The sequence below is a fragment of the Nerophis lumbriciformis genome, linkage group LG23 (genome assembly GCF_033978685.3).
Source record: "Nerophis lumbriciformis linkage group LG23, RoL_Nlum_v2.1, whole genome shotgun sequence".
NCBI classification, from domain to species: Eukaryota; Metazoa; Chordata; class Actinopteri; order Syngnathiformes; family Syngnathidae; genus Nerophis; species Nerophis lumbriciformis.
In genome coordinates, this window is record NC_084570.2 from 18915273 (window position 1) to 18935339 (window position 20067).

At 38.5% G+C, this 20067-nt stretch overlaps 1 protein-coding gene across 1 annotated transcript; it reads right to left on the bottom strand.

The window, feature by feature from the left end:
• Positions 1-2883: 2883 nt before the first annotated feature.
• On the bottom strand, positions 2884-19704 carry ndfip2 (Nedd4 family interacting protein 2). Its single transcript, XM_061984993.1, has 8 exons — positions 19494-19704; positions 9266-9476; positions 8982-9112; positions 8770-8857; positions 7909-8033; positions 7775-7841; positions 4396-4503; positions 2884-4324 (listed from the first exon to the last, which is right to left on the bottom strand). Exons 1-7 carry the CDS (start codon positions 19518-19520, stop codon positions 4400-4402), a joined length of 753 nt encoding a protein of 250 aa, XP_061840977.1. The 5' UTR covers positions 19521-19704; the 3' UTR covers positions 2884-4324; positions 4396-4399.
• Positions 19705-20067: the final 363 nt, after the last annotated feature.

A 20067-nucleotide genomic window follows, 5' to 3' on the forward strand; every position in this document is an offset into this window, starting at 1 on the left:
TCTGACTCTTGGAGCATTCGCTGAGTGTTTTTATTCGTTCCTAAACCACAAATCACTTAATGACTTACTGATTTTGCCGTCGCCTCATAAAGCTGCGAGCATTGCACCTCAGATGTTCAACACGGGCAGCAGCAGGGCCAGCGAGGGGTTGTTTAACAGCTTGGGGTAGTGGGGCGTGAGGACACATTGATCAGACTGCAACATGCATTCCAGGGCCTTCTCCAGCCCGATGAACCTATCCATGACATTAGTGGTTCAGTCCTGTTGTTCAAACGTCAATAAGACTGCAAGTCAAACATCAAACATCACAAAGGGAGTGTAGCATAACTGAAGATTTCTACGTTTATAACAGCACAACAATAAAATAAGAAATATAAAAGAATTAGTGTATTTAGTGAAAAAACTACAAGTAAATACTGTATTTTCCGGGCTGTGGAGAGCACCGGTATTTAAGCCGCACCCACCAAATTACAAAAAAAAAACAATATGTCTCCATATCTTAGCTGCAGTGGACTATAAGTCACAGATATATACACACAGGTATGAACGATATTTGAATATGTATATTTAGATCCTTTGTTTCCAAACTGTGCCTGTGACATTGAAGTAAAACGGCTAAACGAACAAAACAGAAGTCATCGTCATGGATACACTAGCTGCGGAAGCTAGCTCTCCAATCAGCTAAACAGACTCAATAAAATTTGGTGAATTTACAAAACTGAAACAATAAAAAACACAATGCCATTCTAAGTTAATAATACCAACACAGACACTTGTAAACATGTTAGCATATTGGCTAATGCTAACGACACTAGCTTAATTACATTACAATAGCACGTACAAATATGCGTGAAAACACTCCTACAGACATCACACAAAACGGTTTAGTAAGTATGAATTGCTTTAGTTATATTGTAAAACTTACAAACGTTGCTTGGAGTGATGAATATAGAATCCTTTCGAGCAGAAAAGCTGATGAATACTTTTGATTCAAGGAACAAAACAGGAAATACATTTTCAACATGGAGCACCTGCAGTGAGCGAACGTGTCCAAAAGATGGCGCCATAGCACAAACAATAACACACCTTTTCATTGAATACAAAACATTATGGCCTTTGGCAAAGAAAAATTTATAAATTAGTCGCACCGTTTTATAACCTGAGGGTTCAAACGTGGGACAAAAGTAGCGGTTTATACTGCGGAAAATATGGTAAGCACATTTGTAATCACTTAAGATTTTATTACAAGGCTAATGTTAGCAAAATGCTAACCAAAACAAAAACTTCTACAACTTACCACAAAATGTTTTCTCTAGTTGGAAGTGGAATTCTTGTAGGCTAAAATGTGACCATTTCTACTGACACAGATGACACTGCATGATATAAATGTTATTTTTCATACTTTATAAGTAAACATTGAAGAGTTGTGCTGCCTCGTCTGGCGTCATGTCACTTTTCACAGTGTGCAGTTAGAGTGCGGTCATTTGGCTGCCAGGCTCCGTTTGATCGAAGTCACTAGTGCTTAAGTTGGATTGGTGAAACGGAATCATGTGACAGTGCCCACTGGAAGAAGTCTCAATCTATAAATGTATGTCTTTAAGCTTACTGTTACAAAGTAAAAGCAGCGTTTCTTCCTTACAAAAATACTCATGTAAAAAGGATATTGCATTAAAAATACTCTGACAAGCAAAATGTATCCAAAAAGTGACTTAAGGAAATGTAACTAGGTAAATTTAACACACTACTACAATTTGGGGAGGTTTGGTGAGCATTATTGCTTAAAATCAAAGACTTTCTAAGGCGTTCAAAACAGACTATGCATAGTTTAAGAAGTGACTTTTGAATTCCACATTTCTGACATTCATGATCAAGACATAACTTTTTGTATGGATGTTCAGTACAGTAGCTTGTTAGAAGGAATTGCGCACAATGCTAGATATTTGTGCATCAGATTCAGATTTATCATTGCCATTCAAACCATTTACATCAAAGATGTACTGCAGAACGAGAATACTAGTACGTTTCGTTTAAATTCCAAGCTGGTAGATAATAAAATTAGAGTTTATAAGTCTAAGTATGCTGGAAATACATGGAAGATAATGTTACATACTATAAAGAAGTATCATGTAAACAATAGTAAAAACAAGCCTATTGCACACATGCAAGTCTCGTATTACACAATGTAGCATATTTTGTAAGGTTTTATTTCCGTATCTGATGACAGTTAAATAATTTAAAAAATGTCAAAAAATGCAATGCGCCACGAGTCAGCAACTGTCGTTCTCTACTTAACATTTTTTTTCCCAAAATACAGAAAAGGGATTTATCTTTTTTTTTTTTTAATAAACAGTTCACATAAATATCTACAGATAACCTCAAATAATAAATACACTAAAACATTGAACTTATCCATCCACATTGTTCAATATTCAAATTGGAAGCGGTGCAACTTAGCCTCGCATTCGGGTGACATATCATGGTTACATTGCCGTAACTAAATAAGCTTGCATTTGCAACTGTGCCATATTATTATTTGTATATTCTTTATTTGTTTACCTCACCAATTTAGGACTGTTAACATCTCAATGTTCAATAATGTGATGTTTATTCTATTTTGCTTAGAAATTTTAAAATATATATTTGTTTTTTATTATTGTACATGTTTTACTTGAATAAAGTAAATGGCATGAAAACCAATAAGCAAGTTATGATTTATTTAACAGTAGGCACGTCGCTTACGTATCTACTTATATCTACGGGTTCAAAATCAACAACCAGAGCATCCATTTTTTCACCATTTTGTTGTCCAACATCTTTTGTGACAGTAATAATTGCCTTTAATGCTAATAACTTAAGAAGGCCAAAAAAAATAAAACCTTAAAGTACATGTTGCTTTTTTTATTGGCATTTTTCAACACATCAATTAATTCCAGTTAACAGTAAATAACCGTAACATTATTTTCCAAAGTAATTCAATATGTTTGTTCTTTGCACTGGTTCATGGCTTTGTAAATAAACCATGGGCTCCTGATATCCTTGCTACTCATTCAAGCACTTAAATCATGCAGCAAGTTTGGATATGGCTGAAAAAGGCTGGGTGGGGGGAAAGAATAAAGTTTGGAAATACCTTAAACGGTCATAATTCAGAGACGAGAGAAGACAAAAATCAACATGAAAAGCAAAAAGTGCAAAGAAAATGAGAAAAAAAAACAGCACAATATTTCGCATGATTAAGAATTCCAGTCCAAAAACATGGAAGGCTGTTTTTTTTGTTTTTGTTTTTTAAACCTCGCTACCACATCAAGTTAAGCAGATTCACAAATTATACTGTACAGAAGTCCAAAGTGCAAATATCATGAATTGGTATTAAGCTGGTATTTACATCTTATTTCCAGGTTGACGGGTTCGCTTTGTCCAGTCGGACTCAACTCGCACGGCTTGTGCACCCTAAACGACGCTTCGCCGCCACTCTCCAACAGGCTAGCAAATATCACCAGTTAATGTCACTCAAGATGCTCCCATCAACACGGAACACTTCCATTGAAAGAAGTGAAGGAAATTTAAATATAGTTAGAAAACCGCAGAGAAATATCTGCAGTATTGCATGGCCGGTCACGTTGTTTCGTTTCATTGTATTGCCCAACGTTTGCATTGGATCTCAATCCTCATCACAGGACTTCATAATCCAGAATTATGATTGTTAAGTAATTGCGTTGCATAGTGCTATAAAAATGCTGCATTTTGACCATATCTAAACGGGACCTCTTTGAGCAGCTCAACACTTTATTTTAAGGACTATGGCCTGAGCTGATGGTTACGTTTCTATTTGATTCCTTTTTAAAACAAGTGCAGCCTTTCTCCGATATAAATGTCTGCATAAAACAGAAACATCCGGAAATGAAAACTTGACAGTTTGGCTCAGATGTGCTAAAATGCTTTTTGTTCACTCTTTGGATCTCGTTCCAATTCAACTGGCTGTTGCCTAAAAGAAGATACATACTCAGTCCTGTGTGGCGAGCCATCATACAATATGTGACCTGGTCTAATATGTACTTATAAAAGTCAATTTAAGTGAAATATAAGACATTATGAATGATGTAAGGGGGGGTCAACACCCTGGTTGGAGTAAGACTTGATCCTGGTTGATATTGGCTTATCGGCACAACTCTAAACCTACATCTAGATCTAGTATTTGCCATGCATTTTAAATACACTTCTCTCTCTACATTTACTCTTACTGCCCTTCTTTCTCCTCTCTTCACTGCAACAATGTCCTGGCAGGTTATTTGAGGGCGGGGGGTGATGGGGAACGGCACGGCGAACACTGTTGAGAATCACAAACGGAGTTGAGGTCTACTGACTGATTCGGAATGTGCACGTCGCGTTTTCTTGTACCTTGTTAGTACAGGAAGAAGAGGCGCGTCCTGTGCGAGGTGGCCATATTTTCGGACATGTTGCGGACCTTTAGGTAGTTGACAAAACCTCTGAAGAACAGCAGCAGACCTGCAAAAGATGAGCAGGAAAGGTTTTCGGTCCGCAAAAATGAGTGATGTTTTGATTCGGGGTTTATGCTGCCGATTGAACTCATCTATGAGTGATATCGGCTGATACCAATCACATGTTTTAACTGTAATTTTTTTCAATGTATTTATTGGGAGTGCTATTGAGAATATCAACATAATATTTAAACTAGTTTCTTATTATCCTTTGTTACAACTGTTGGATCAAAATAAAGTTAATAGTATACAATTAGTTTATTATTATTCTTCGGTCAATGGTCAACAAAATAAAGAAACAGATGTACATTCATAGATTGAAAATGAAAATGTTGCAGACTGAAAGGGTTTAGACTGAAGTTGAACACTTATTGCACCTAACTCTATAAACAATGTCAAGTACAAGATGAACTTCCGAAAATTATGAAATGTCCTTTGCACAACATATTATAAATACACATTACACACAACATAAACACCGTTCAATTATATACACAGTAAAGGCATGTGAAATATCCTTGTACACGTGTTAAACCTTTGGACCAATTATATACTGTATACAAACAATTATACTTCCATTATTATTTATATCCCACATTTGGTTTTTAATTAACATTGATCATAGTATTAACTACAGTGTTGATTCAAGAGTGATATATTTTTTTCAAGACATTGGTCTTAAAGTGTTTTTTAAATGTGTGAATAGAACTGGAACATTTTAAGGAATCATCCAAGCTGTTCCACAGTTGAACTAACTAAACAACAAATAACAAATAACTAAACAAAAGTAAAAAATTCTATCTACTATTATTTTTATTTTTTTTCCTTAAATTGTTTTCCCCTCAAAGTCCTTGTGTCCAGGGATTTTTTCCCCAAGTTTGTAAACATTGACAAAAAAAACTGAAAAATTATTTTTGAGAAATTAAAAATATCGACTCTATATCAATCACATACTGATACTTTTGTATCCACACAACCAAGTTTTTTCATTGATCCGCCTTCCCATTACGTGTTGTGTACTGACTATAACAATGCTGACACAACCAACAGTTGTTTAATTATTTTATCATTATCCTATTTAGTTATATCTCTCTAAACCAGGGGTGTCAGACTCATTTTAGCTCAGGGGCTGAATGGAGGACAATCTATTCCCACGTGGGCCGGGCTGGTAAAATCATAGCATAATAACTTAAAAATAAAGACAACTTCAGATTGTTTTCTTTGTTTACTTTGCCCAAAAGTAGAGAAACAAATTCTGAAGAAAAAATTGTGCAGTTTCAATAAACACTATGAAGAACACAATGAACTAAGACTTTGTCTCAGTATATTTACAAAACCATTACACTTTAAGCACTTCCTGTTTAGCATTCTCATGTTGGCAGTTCATTAAAGACGCGTTTGGAAAAGCTATCGAGTGTTTCCTTGTACCGCCGCATTGGTGGCATCCGCAACTGCCACAACACATTAATTTATCATCATTGAAATATTACAATAACAATATAAACAAAACTATTTTTAAAATGACACCATAGACAAAATCAAGGTAACATAACTACAAACCTAATCAAAGTGAACATGCTAGATTTAAGCATAAAATAAAACAGAATAAACAACAAATGTAGAAACACATTTTTTACAATGGAGTTCAGAATCAGCTTTATTGTCATTACGCAAGGTAACGAGATTGAGGCCATTCCATACAGTGTGATGTGTGCATGCTAGAAAAACAATGTGCAAATATATAAAAATATAAAAAATGTAGAAGTGCAATGAATATGGTGTGAAATGAATATATACATGAAAAAAAAAAAAAGGGTGCGCATTGCAGTCAACCAATAAGAGTTACGTGCAGCACTCCCAAAGTACAAAGATGATGGTCATGTTGACTTAAGTCTTTGCATCTTTCCGTTTCATTATTTTATCCGTTGAGTGGATAATTTACAATTAAAGAAGGTATTGTGTCTTGATACTGCATCAGTCTGTGGCCAGCCACAACAGAAGCAGCTGATTGCTTGCACCTGCGCGGATTAGAGTAGCGCCAGCCATTCCAGAGAGCGCATAAAGTCAGCTGACACGTCATCTTTAAACAGTGTCATGTGTGATGTGGGTTACACTTGAATTGCTATTGTGAGATTCAGTGGACAAATTTAGAACAGCAGTTTTATTGGTTAAAAAAAATGCAGCTCATTTTTATACTGAGCAAACTCATCACCGAATTAAACCTGTTTGCGGGCCTGATACGGCCCACGGGCCATACGTTTGGCACCCCTGCTCTCGACCTTCGATTCTCAAACTGTGGTACACGTAACACTAGTGGTGCGCAGGCTCTATCTAGTGGTACACCAAATATTTGATTCATTATTTAAGTACAGTGCTTTATTTTTTCTATATTCAAAGACATTGTTACTGTTCAAACTGTGTGGCCAAATAAATTAAATATACTTATATACCCCTACGTTGTTTTTAATGAATACTTTGGCCTACGACGCTACTGTATTTTAATTTTGGTTGACATTGTGGTACTTGGAGAGCCAAGTGTTTTCTGAGGGGGTATTTGATAGAAAATGTTTGAGAACCACTACTCTCGACTCTTATTAATCCAATTGTTAATTTCCTGTTAATAACTCCTTACTTTGTGCTGCAACGCACTTGCATCTACACTTCTTAAACTTTACTAAGCACTTATTTCATTGTGTTGTTTAACGCTAGCTTAGCGGATAGCCTAACTATTAGCATGCCTGCTCCTGGCTTGCTCCCGGTGTGTAACAAGTTTAGCCTCGTCCTCCGGTGATAATGTTACTTAAGATACTAATAAATTCAGTTTATTTGCCGTAACAAAAGGTGATTATTATGAACTTAGGGAGTGGCTCTACATTGTGTATGGAGACATAATTAACTGCTAGCCACTTGTCAGCCGGGGGACTAAAAATAAATACAGTGGCAATCAGAGGGGATCGATGTTTGTGATCGGCATTAAAAGGCCTTAATCAAAATTTGTTCGACACTGATCGGTGCATCTGTGCCAAAAATGTATAGAATATTTATCCAAGTTTAAATTGTAGTTTAGTCATTTATACAGCACATTTAAAATGACTCCAGTTGACCAAAGTGCTGTACATAAAACAAAATACAAATAGTGCAATACAGTGTCAAATGTATATTTCAACACAGCAGGATGACTAAAATACTAGAATAACAATTGTATCCTAAAAAAGGTGTGAAAAAGATATGACAAAAAATACTTAAATAGTGAAACAAAGTAAATTAGCAGAACTCACCAAGCAGCAGGAAGATCCACCAGAGCCAGTACTGGCCATTGAAGTAGCCGGTGAAATAGTCGGAGAACTGAAAAGACAAATAATCATGTTATTTACACTTTTGTACACGCATTACACTCCAGACATGCACACACCCTGACAATGAGAATCCACTTGATGAGGGAGAGGCCAAAGCCACAGATGGCACCGTAACGTCCTGCGATGGTGTTGGTCAAACAGAAGGACAGACAGAATCCGATCCAGTTGAACAGGAAGGCCACTAGAGGGACACAAAATACAGTGAAGAGAGTTTAGGACGAAGAAAGGGAGTGTTTAGAATCAGGTTAAAGAACCACTCACATCCAGTAGTAACTATTACAAGGTAGGGGTGAAACGGCATTATAAATACAACTGTATTTCTGTAACAAAATTATCACAATAGTGCCGTAACGTGTGACGCTATAAAATGAAAACCTGGTTGGTGTGGTAAGTAAACTACATCCCCAAAATTCCCTGCGTAGACTTGACAGGAATTTTTTTTTTTATCATATTGTTAATGTACATGCCTATATCTGCTGTACAGATTTACTTTCGAAAAGAGAAGTGTGGGATACTTCTCTTGCTGCCTTATTTGTATTTGACTTTATTAAATGTTTGGTCAGAATTTTATTAAACAAAACCATATTTATTTTTCAGAAATATAGAAATGTATCATAGCTGTAATGTATTTTATGGAGAAATGTAGTTAATCATAAACTGACACCCAATGTTCTTAAAAATAATAAATTTTGAATCGAGAATCGTTTTGAATCGAATAGTTACCCCCAAGAATCGAATCGTGTGGTGCCCAAAGATTCACAGCCCTATTGGTTAAAGATGCCTTATCTTTTGTATTTTAAGACTACATTTACTGCAATTTTAGTTTGACTATAATGTTGTGAAATTGAGTCAAAAACTGAATAGACTAGAGTAAAATCTGGTTTGTTGTTACTGTTCAGGTGCAGTCTTTGACTTACTGAAAAAGGCCAGCATAAAGATTCCATCATTCCCAACTCTCAGCTGATCCGTGTCGCTGAAATCATCTCTGGGAAGGAATTCATCATCCTGTTGGTGATACGTGCAGAAATAATCATTAAAAAAACAAAACAAATATAAAAAAGTGCAGTTCTTGTTAAAAGCACATGTGCATTAGCAGTAAGAATCGATGCATGGCAGTGTGTCTCCTCACCCGTGACATCACCTCCACAGTGGAAGTGGCCATGGCGGCAGCTTTGGCCTTTTCTGCCTCGTCATACGTGGGCAGTGAGGTGGCCACGCTGTAGGGCGGCGGTACTGGGAAGTCACTTTGGAAACTGGTTTCTGTGGAAAAATAACAGGAGGCACGGTTAGGCTACTCAGATCATTGTGCGGCCAAAACCTACAAACAGTCGAGAGGAATTTAAACCACAAGACGTGCTATTTTTACATGTTCAACGAAAAAGTGGTGCACAGGGCAGTTTGTTCGATACACACCGGGAGCTGCTGCGGTCGCACCCAGTTCAATGGAGGCGTAAGGAGGCGGCGGCGCATCTGCACCCCCCGTTTCTAGAACCTCATTTGGTGGAGTGGTGGGCGGCACGCTGCTCTGTGCCGGGTTTTGGCCCTGTGACGTTCCGGCTTGTGTTGCTGAGCACGACGGCTGCTCGCTGACAGACGTCTCGGAGGAGTCGTCTTCATTGTGCAGCTGGAAGAGAAGACAAGAGGGTTAGTATGAAAACGCAATCCTTAAGGGTGTCGTTAAGCTCTGGCACTGGTTGTATATCGTAGGGACACAAAGGCAGCGATGCACGGCCATTTATCTTCAAAAGAAACTCAGACTAAAGTAATTTGCCTTTCTTGTATGAGACTTAATGTACAAGTGACGAGCAACCAAAGTAAAGCAAGATAACATCAGCCTTGCTATGAACAAAATAATACATCTGCATGAATAATCTGATGACTTCTGTGTTGGTGTATCTTCACAGTCTACCAAAACGCTAAAGCAGACTAAAACACATTTATTTCTGATTGGTCACCTATAACTAGGGATGATACTCGAAACCGGTTTTCCCGGTTGTTCGATAAGAAAAGAACCGAGTCCTCGGACTCTAATCCCTTTTTGAGAACCGGTACCCGTTATCGAGACCACTATAGTAAAGAAAAAGAGTTGGTTCTTTATTCGAATCCCTGGGACCAATCCCGTCCCGACCAGAATTGCCCCGTGAGACATCACAAGAAATGACGTCACGTAGCTCAGTCATTAGGCGCAGATAGCGAAAGCAGGAAAAACAATGGACCGGAAAAAGCGCTCCAAAGTGTAATAAAGTTCAAAACAAAAAGGTATAATCCAATGAATAACTTTACTGAGAGATTTGAGCAGGGTACAAACACATGACGAACACTTTTACGACCAACCGGAAACATAGCAACCAGGCTAGCAACGCACCTCCTTTACGGCAGCTGTCGCAACATTCTTAAAGCAACCGCAGCACATACATATATGACATCTCCCTTTTTTAACTTTTGTTTTTCTTTCCTTGTAAACAAAACAAAATCACACTGTATATGTGTTGTCTGTCTAATTATAAATAATGCAGACGAGGCGTGTTGGCTGAGTTCTTGACGTTTACTTTCACAGCGTGCTCATAACCTCATTCTTACCTGCCGGGTGGTGACATGACAACACTTTTCGGGGCTACCGCACATGCTCGTCACTCCCGCTGCATGCTGGGTAGTGTAGTTGTTATATTCCTAGCTCATAACATCACATCTTTCCCTCTATAAAGAAATAATGTTAACTCAATAAAGTGTATTCATTTTTTGAGCTTTAACTTTTCATTTTTTAGCATTGTAACCACATTTGCAAACAACTTTTCTCTTCTTAGAATTTTCTTTCAATAAAGAAATAAAGTGCAAAAAATGTCAAAGCATCATAACAAACAGTTATGTCAAATAGCAGCAGAAGTGCACTTTTTGGAGAGCTGTATTATTTTCACTTTTGTGCCCAAGGGACTGATTTTATTTAACACTATAGTATTATTTATACACCTATAGTGATCACAGAGACAGGTTGTTTTTGTGTTACTGTATATATTTGTTTTTCTTAAAAATCCCACTTAATATACCTTGGGTAACAACAGTCAATATTTATTTATTTTATTTTATTTTTTAGGGGGGTAACAGTCAATATTTATTTATTTATTAGATGTTATTTTTTTCTTATATAATTAAAGTGAGCTTTTGTTAAACCAAATATTGTGTTTTTTTTCCACATACAACAACCTATCTGTACTCGATAAGAGAATAGATAAGGAATCGGTTCGATAAGAGGATTCGATAATAGGCTCGAAAATTTCTTATCAAACATCATCCCTACCTATAACGCCTACCGTCTCCTGGTCAGACCCAATCCAAGAACCTGTTGAATGTCCCATCTGAAGATGACTAAGAGTATTTTGACAAAATAATCCAATATTTGTGTATTTTGTTTTACACTACATCCTAGGTTGGGCGATGTGGCTGAAAACTATCACGATGTACATTTTTTGTATTGATTGATATCAATAATTATTGATATCTTTTATGACCTAAAGCCTGCCAAAAATACAGTAAAACAATTTCCAACTTACCAAGGGTGCTATTTATCAGTGGAAAGAGTGTCTCGTCACCAGGTAGGATGAGTGCAGCTAAGGTAATACAATAATTAAAGTAGATTTCAAGGTAGTTGCAGGCTATATGGTGGTAGTGTTTAAACTATTGAACACTACACAGTTGAGGAAGCAACTAATTAAAACGGACACATTGGAAGTGTCAGGATGTCCGCATTTAAAACCAATCAAACAAAAGACAAGTTTCTGTTATTGAGTTGATATATCAAGATATTATTATTACATGTTTCTCTTCCCTCCATGCAGTGAATCCACAGCAGACGGTGCAACCAAACTCTTGGTAGTCGATACCTCCCACAACATGTTTACTTGACCCACTTCCTGGGAAACTTATCAAGGAGCTTTTTGTATTATTAGGTCCATCAGTGCTAAATATTATAAACGTATCACTTTCCTCTGGCACTGTTCCCCTAGCATTCAAGAAAGCGGTTATTCATCCTCTGCTCAAAAGACATAACCTTGATCCTGACCTCATGGTAAACTACCGGCCGGTGTCCCACCTTCCGTTTATTTCGAAAATCCTTGAAAAAATTGTTGCACAGCAGCTAAATGAACACTTAGTGTCTAACAATCTCTGTGAACCTTTTCAATCCGGTTTCAGGGCAAATCACTCTCCGGAGACAGCCCTCGCAAAAATGACTAATGATCTACTGCTAACAATGTATTCTGATGAGTCATCTATGTTGCTGCTTCTTGATCTTAGCGCTGCTTTCGATACCGTCGATCATAATATTTTATTAGAGCGTATCAAAACACGTATTGGTATGTCAGACTTAGCCTTGTCGTGGTGTAACTATTATCTTACTGACAGGATGCAGTGCGTCTCCTATAATAATGTGACCTCGGACTATGTTAAGGTAACGTGCGGAGTTCCTCAGGGTTCGGTTCTTGGCCCTGTACTCTTAGTTATTACATGCTGCCGCTAGGCGACATCATACGCAAATACAGTGGTAGCTTTCACCGTTATGCTGATGACACCCAACTCTACATGCCCCTAAAGCTGACCAAAACGCCGGATTGTAGTCAGCTGGAGGCGTGTCTGAATGAAATTAAACAATGGATGTCCTCTAACTTCTTGCAACTCAACGCCAAGAAAACGGAAATGCTGATTATCGGTCCTGCTAGACACCAACATTTATTAAATAATACCACCTTAACATTTGACAACCAAACAATTACACAAGGCGACTCGGTAAAGAATCTGGGTATTATCTTCGACCCAACTCTCTCGTTTGAGTCACACATTAAGAGTGTTACTGAAACGGCCTTCTTTCATCTCCGTAATATCGCTAAAATGTGTTCTATTTTATCCACTAGCGACGCTGAGATCATTATTCATGCGTTCGTTACGTCTCGTCTCGATTACTGTAACGTATTATTTTCGGGTCTCCCTATGTCTAGCATTAAAAGATTACAGTTGGTACAAAATGTGGCTGCTAGACTTTTGACAAGAACAAGAAAGTTTGATCATATTACGCCTATACTGGCTCACCTGCACTGACTTCCTGTGTACTTAAGATGTGACTTTAAGGTTTTACTACTTACGTATAAAATACTACACGGTCTAACTCCATCCTATCTTGCCGATTGTATTGTACCATATGTCCCGGCAAGAAATCTGCGTTCAAAGAACTCTGGCTTATTAGTGATTCCCAGAGCCCAAAAAAAGTCTGCGGGCTATAGAGCGTTTTCTATTCAGGCTCCAGTACTCTGGAATGCCCTCCCGGTAACAGTTAGAGATGCTACCTCAGTAGAAGCATTTAAGTCCCATCTTAAAACTAATTTGTATACTCTAGCCTTTAAATAGCCCCCTTTTTTAAACCAGTTGATCTGCCGTTTCTTTTCCTTTCTCCTCTGCTCCCCCCTATCCCTTGTGGAGGGGGAGACACACATGTCCGGTGGGCATGGATGAAGTGCTGGCTGTCCAGAGTCGGCCGGGGTGGACCGCTCGCCTGTGTATCGGTTGTGAACATCTCTGCGCTGCTGACCCGTCTCCGCTCGGTATGGCTTCCTGCTGACCCCACTATGGACTGGACTCTTACTATTATGTTGGATCAACTATGGACTGGACTCTCACAATATTATGTCAGACCCACTCGACATCCATTGCATTCGGTCTCCCCTAGAGGGGGGGATGGGTGACCCACATATGCGGTCCTCTCCAAGGTTTTTCATAGTCATTCACATCGACGTCCCACTGGGGTGAGTTTTTCCTTGCCCTTATGTGGGCTCTGTACCGAGGATGTCGTTGTGGCTTGTGCAGCCCTTTGAGACACTTGTGATTTAGGGCTATATAACTAAACATTGATTGATTGATTGATTGATTGCTCAGTGAATACTGTTACGTAATTGGTTGTTAGCGTGTCCAATAATTGCAATTATTTATTAATTGTTTTTTATGTACATTGTAATAAAAACGGTAGATTTTACAGTAAAAAAAAAACCTGACATCTCCGGTGCCAAAATTTCACTGTAAAATGTATGTTTGTTTACAGCATATAAATTAAATTGGAAAAACGGTACCACAGTTTTTGCTGTAAAATGTATGTATGTTTTATGGTAAATGGAAAAACAATAACACAGTTTTGTTTTTATTTACGGTAAAATTTGGTGACTGAGCTACCAGTTTTTTCTTATAATTTTACAGTGCATGTCTGTGAAGGTTCTCATTCATCCAGGTCATCTCAGGGCATTCAATCGATCGCAACTGGACTGTTTAGTTTGTCTTAGAAGACGTTTTGCCACTCATCCGGGTAGAGAGGGCGAAACCATCCTTGCCCAGGCTAGGAGTATACATTTTTGGGGTTTTGGCACCAGCCACTGAAATAGATCTGACTAATCTAAGTCTATGAGCACGAACTGATGAAGCCTATTCGGATGAGCTGCGAAACGTCTTCCAAGACAAACCATTTTACAGTGTACAATTTGATGGATAACTTGCTTTAAAATCATGAGTCAAGACGATATTTAAGTACTTATTTTGATTTTAACCAAAAAAATGTTTGGGATGCAATATTAGGCCTTGTCCACACGAACACGGATACTTAATAAACGCATATTTATATCTGAATTTAGGCCTCATCTGCATACTCTTGTCCTTAAAAACGCAGGCTTTTGCAAACGCTGGCCCAAGTGTAGAGTTCCAAAGCGCTCCGCTTAGCGTATGCGTGCACATGGCACAAACAGAGACTTGTACTCCTCTGATGATGACACAGTTGTGCACTGTCGTTACCAAAGCTCAACAACACTGCCTTGCTGCCTTTAAACCAAATAAGAGGACGTACTGTATGTTTGAACATAAATATGCTGCTATTTTCACTCAACATTGACTTTGTGCTTTGTGTCATAAGAAAGATGCAACATTATCTCATGTTTTTAGTCCTTATTTAACGACAGATCATGAAGTTAACTTGCGTGTTTTGCTTCATTTTTGTGTTGAACCAGGGGCAACCAAGCACGCGCGTAAAAAGCGACCGTACAACAACAAAAAAACATGTCACATTCTCCTTGTTAGTGTGTACTGATGTTTAAGACAATATACACTTCATTGCACATGTAAGATATCACTATCTATGAATAAATGCTTTATAATTCCACGAGTTTTGCAGCATGCACTTTAGGCACTTAAACATATGCAAAAAGGTTTTCTCGGCTCATTAGTGCATGCTGATGTTAGAAATAATGTACACTTCACTGCACATGTAATATATCACCATGTTGCTAAACATGTTTTTATTCTAGGAGTGTCTGGTGTCGCGCTTTTAACACACACACACAAAAAAAAAAAAGAAGATTCACAATGTTCTCAGGACTCTGTGTAAGTGCATGCTGGTTTTAAAGATAATGTACATTTCATTGTACATCTAGTGTATCAAAATAAACATTATATTAACAAAAGGTGTAATGCCACCAAGTCAGTATTGCTGCTTTTTCCAGGCTTCTGATTGGACAAAGTGTGCATGACAGCTGGTGAAACTACACATGTGTGGCTGGAGATCGTTTTAACCCCAAATATGTGTTTTTGAAACTCTCCATGTGGACATGGCCAAAGATCAAGTTTCAAAGATATGAATTTGCTTGCAGTACATGTATTTTTATTCTGTCAAACTGGAAAGTTTAATGTATTTAGTAAGAAAATACGCAAATTAACTCAAGATCGAAAGAATACTCTTCTCCACAAGGGAAACAATTTGACGGTAACAGTTTACTCGGATTGCTATATCTCTAATTGATTATGCCGCCTTTAAGTTGGGAGTGGAGTAATAATGGGGTTTTTTTAGACACACCCAGTGGCCACAATAATTCATCAACACACATCGGTGTCCTTGAGTGCCCAGAAAGGCGCCTTATAAATAACATTTATTATTATTATTATTATTAACAGTGTTGGCATTAACGCACTTGTTGTGTCTGTTTACACACATGAAATCAGAAAGGACGCGCATTTTCAGAAGTCCGCGCATCCCTAGGGACGAAATTTTATTTTTTTACTGACCCTGCTTTCTCTGTGTTAAAACTGTTTTTTTTTAATATTTGGTGAGTCAAATTACTTTCCCCGTTTATTGCGTTTTTATTGGTCGACTTCAAAGTAATGAACTTTCCGGTAGAATTTCTTAAATTTTGATTCGCCGAAAGTTTTATCAATCACAAATACTGCATTTCCGGTATTAGGACTCCCACGTGTTATTGTTCCCGTCATGGCGAGCAATAAACCCAAGAAGCGAAGCCACTTTTCAGCAAATGGCTCACTTATGAAGATGGTAAGATGTTTTGCACGCCATGTAAACGGGCTAAGAAAAAGAACACCTTTACGACCGGGTGCACTGATTTTCAACGATCCAGCCTCACCAACATCATGTTACATCTTGCCTGTCGGCTCCCAGACCGTGGTCGAAGAGCACAGGGGAGACGTTCCCTCCAGGGCCGATGTATTGTCGGGGGTAACACCCTCCACTTTACCTGGCAGTGGGTCCCTACAGTTCCGCTGTTTGGTCGGAATGACGAGGCCGTCGATTTGTTACAACTCTTTATTGATGTTTTCCACAAAGCAAAGTGGACATCCACCATGCTAGTAACACTTCTGAACATGCTAGCGCTCCCTCTCCTAACTTGCCCACTCACTTACACAGTCACTCACCCCACATACCGCCATTCTTAAAGGGGAACACACAGCCTATAGCCATCACGAAGCCAGAAATGAAATGCTAGAGGCTTTGAGTGCCACTGTATTAAATGACATTGAAACTAACTTGCAAAATTCAAAGTTTGTTGGCATTATTTGCCATTAAAGTGTAGATGTGGCAGTTTTTAAAGGACTGATGATCTACATATAGGTGAGAATAATCAATTACATTTGTCAGATGCTTGTATGCCCTGGCACACCATTATCATCATTTCATGACTGAAGCAAAGAACGTTTTACACTTTTATACTGAAATAAATACACCTACAACTTCCATCCATCCATTTTCTACCGCTTATTCCCTTTGAGGTCGCGGGGGCCGCTGGAGCCTATCTCAGCTACAATTGGGGCGGAAGGCGGGGTACACCCTGGACAAGTCGCCAACTCATCGCAGTGCCAACACAGATAGACAGACAACATTCACACTCACATCCACACATTAGGGCCAATTTAGTGTTGCCAATCAACCTATCCCCAGGTGCATGTCTTTGGAGGTGGGAGGAAGCCGGAGTACCCGGAGGGAACCCACGCAGTCACGGGGAGAACATGCAAACTCCACACAGAAAGATCCTGAGCCCGGGATTGAACCCAAGACTACTCAGGACCTTCGTATTGTGAGGCAGATGCACTAACCCCTCTACCACCGTGCTGCCCACATCTACAGCTTATTAAATAAAAAATATTGAAAAAAATACCGGCAGCGGTTAAGTTTAGATCCATGGAGGAAAGAAGAAAGTGAATGAATGTTTATAACTGAATAAATTAACATATGCATAAAAATGTGTTTTCTTTTGTGTTATCTTTTTTGATGAATTAACTTACTTACTTAACTGGGATTTATATAGCGCTTTTCTAAGTACCCAAAGTCGCTTTACATGTAGAACCCATCATTCATTCACACCTGGTGGTGGTAAGCTACTTTCATAGCCACAGCTGCCCTGGGGTAGACTGACGGAAGCGTGGCTGCAATTTGCGCCAACGGCCCCTCCGACCACCACCTATCATTCATCATTCAATTCACCGGTGTGAGTGGCACCGGGGGCAAAGGGTGAAGTGTCCCGCCCAAGGACACAACGGCAGCGATTTTTGGATGGTAAGAGGCGGGGAGCGAACCTGCAACCCTCAGGTTTCTGGTACGGTTGCTCTACCCACTACGCCATGCTGCCCCGTAACCTTTATGACAGCGAGATACAACAGAATAATAAATACATTTATCATTTGTTTTCAAAATGGTTACAAAAAAGTGGGACCCCAGAAATGTACTGTGGCACCCCATTTTTATGACTTGATGGGGTTCCCCATATTGAAAATTCCTAGCACCAACACTGATCAAGTTAAGCTCATGATTTAGGGAATGATGCGGACACGTTAGTTACTGGACACTAGTGATGGGTCCGGCAACACCGATGCATCGGCGCATGCGTCGAGCTCTTAGAGCAAAACCCTGTGTCGGTGCGCGTACCGCTTTTAGAAAGTCACGTGACCGATCATGAGCTGTTTTGGTCACGAGACTGATACGCGAACTGTGTCGCACTGACGCCTCCTCTGTGTCCTGTGAGCGGGTCTTTTCTACAGCCGGAGAAATAATAACTAAGAAGAGAAAGCGTCTAAAATTGAATACGTTGGAAAAACTGTTTTTTTTTAATAAAAATGTTTAAAAAAATATAATAATAATTTCCCAGTCCACAAGCATCCTCATTCACAACACGTTCTCTTAGATTTCCATGTTATAATACATGTTCACATTATTTATTGACTGCATCTAAAAAATATAAAAAATATATTTTTATTTAAATGAAGTTATGAAATAATCCTAAATGAAATACAATGACTTGGTTTATATTATTGTATATACTAGATCATAAAATCAGTGTCAGTTGAGTCGGTCCATAGGTTGCCTGTAGGGATTTTTAATGTCCAGCAGATGTCAGTATTTAGTGACACACTATCGACACAGTATCAATACAGTTTTGCAATGTGTCGAAACGCTTCATGACGCCTCATCAACCCATCACTACTGGACACTATTTAATATGCTTCCACCATGGAGACTTTTTAAGTGTAAGTAATATGCAACTTTTGATATTTTAGATTGACAAATGATAAACGAGGGACGACTAATCACCTACAGACGGACAATCAGATGCACTGAGACTACATTTGCTTATGAATGAAAGTGCATCCATTATTACATAACAAACCCTCGCAGCATAGTTACAAGCCTACGCCTGAGAAAACATATACCTAAAAACATCACGTGAGCTTGCCGGAAGTGCTCGAAATGTGCAAGTATCTGTTTTGTTGAAGAGAAATTAGTAAATATATTACTATGTTTGTTAAAAATACACCATTAATGTCACATATCAACCGTGCACCGTTGCTGTTTATGTTTCAGGTCGTGCCTTTGCTGCATTTTGATAAACCTGGGAGCATTGCTCAATAATCTTTGCCCTTTACAGTGACATGTCTAGGGCGATACTGGAAATGTTGGTATCGATCCGATACAAAGTAAATACCCAGTCGGTTTTGCTGATACCAATTTGAACAACATTTTATTTGTTTTGATTGTAAGCGTATGGCATTCGATATTCTTTATAATAATATGTTCACATTTTACATACGTTCGGCATAAAACAGTGATAATGCTAGTGACGCAAATAGTTGCTAACGTTAGCTTAGCATATGCGGAAGTACATGAGACGTCGTCGTGAGTTTGCCTAATAAAATTCAAGAAACTTACCGACTTTCGAATGGAGGCAACCATAACAAATATAACAAGTAATTGTATTAAAAAGTAAAATGGTAGACAGGACATTGTTAGTTAGCTGTGACTTGTAAGGTAGGCCAACTGCCGTACAGTGTTGATACTTACCACTTGGTATCGGCTCGCTGGGTCCATTCTGTGAATAGCAAGCCGGCCAAGAAACGTAAAACCCTGTCTTGATGACTTCAGACAGTGAATAACAGAGTTTCTAACAATCTCTCAAACGAGTACAAAGTAAACGGCCGCTGACAGTAATGGCTGCAGTCCACACAACACTCGCTTCGTTGTTGCTAGTAATCTTGGCAAGACTCAAGCGCGTTCAAAGTTTTCCACTTCCGTCTCAATATTTCAAAATACACGTCTAATACCGCCATTTTTTCGAGGTATTTAAACGACATGGTCATTAAACACTGGATTATCTTCATATAACAAACAAATGCGTTATTTTTTACCCGTGTAAATAGTTTACTTTTAATTGTGTTTCGTTTTGACGCTTGATGATATTTTATTTTGACGTATGAGTGCCGCATTTCCGGCATCGGTCTCATTCTTGCCAGTTCCGGAACATTGAGCAATAAAATTAACCAGATGACGCAAACACGCAGTAAACTAATACATATTTAACCACAGGGTTGAGTAAGCTATTGGTTAAAAAAAAAGCCATAATAATTACAAGAAACTT

What these genes read in the sequence shown, in the direction of transcription:
- ndfip2 (XM_061984993.1), bottom strand. Translation starts at nt 19,520, where the DNA reads ATGGACCCAGCGAGCCGATACCAAGTG. An exon ending in CAGCGAGCCGATACCAAGTG is followed by an intron (nt 9,477 to 19,493) that starts GTAAGTATCAAC and finishes CTTCTCTTCCAG; the next exon opens with CTGCACAATGAAGACGACTC. An exon ending in GTGGATCTTCCTGCTGCTTG is followed by an intron (nt 4,504 to 7,774) that starts GTGAGTTCTGCT and finishes CATCTTTTGCAG; the next exon opens with GTCTGCTGCTGTTCTTCAGA.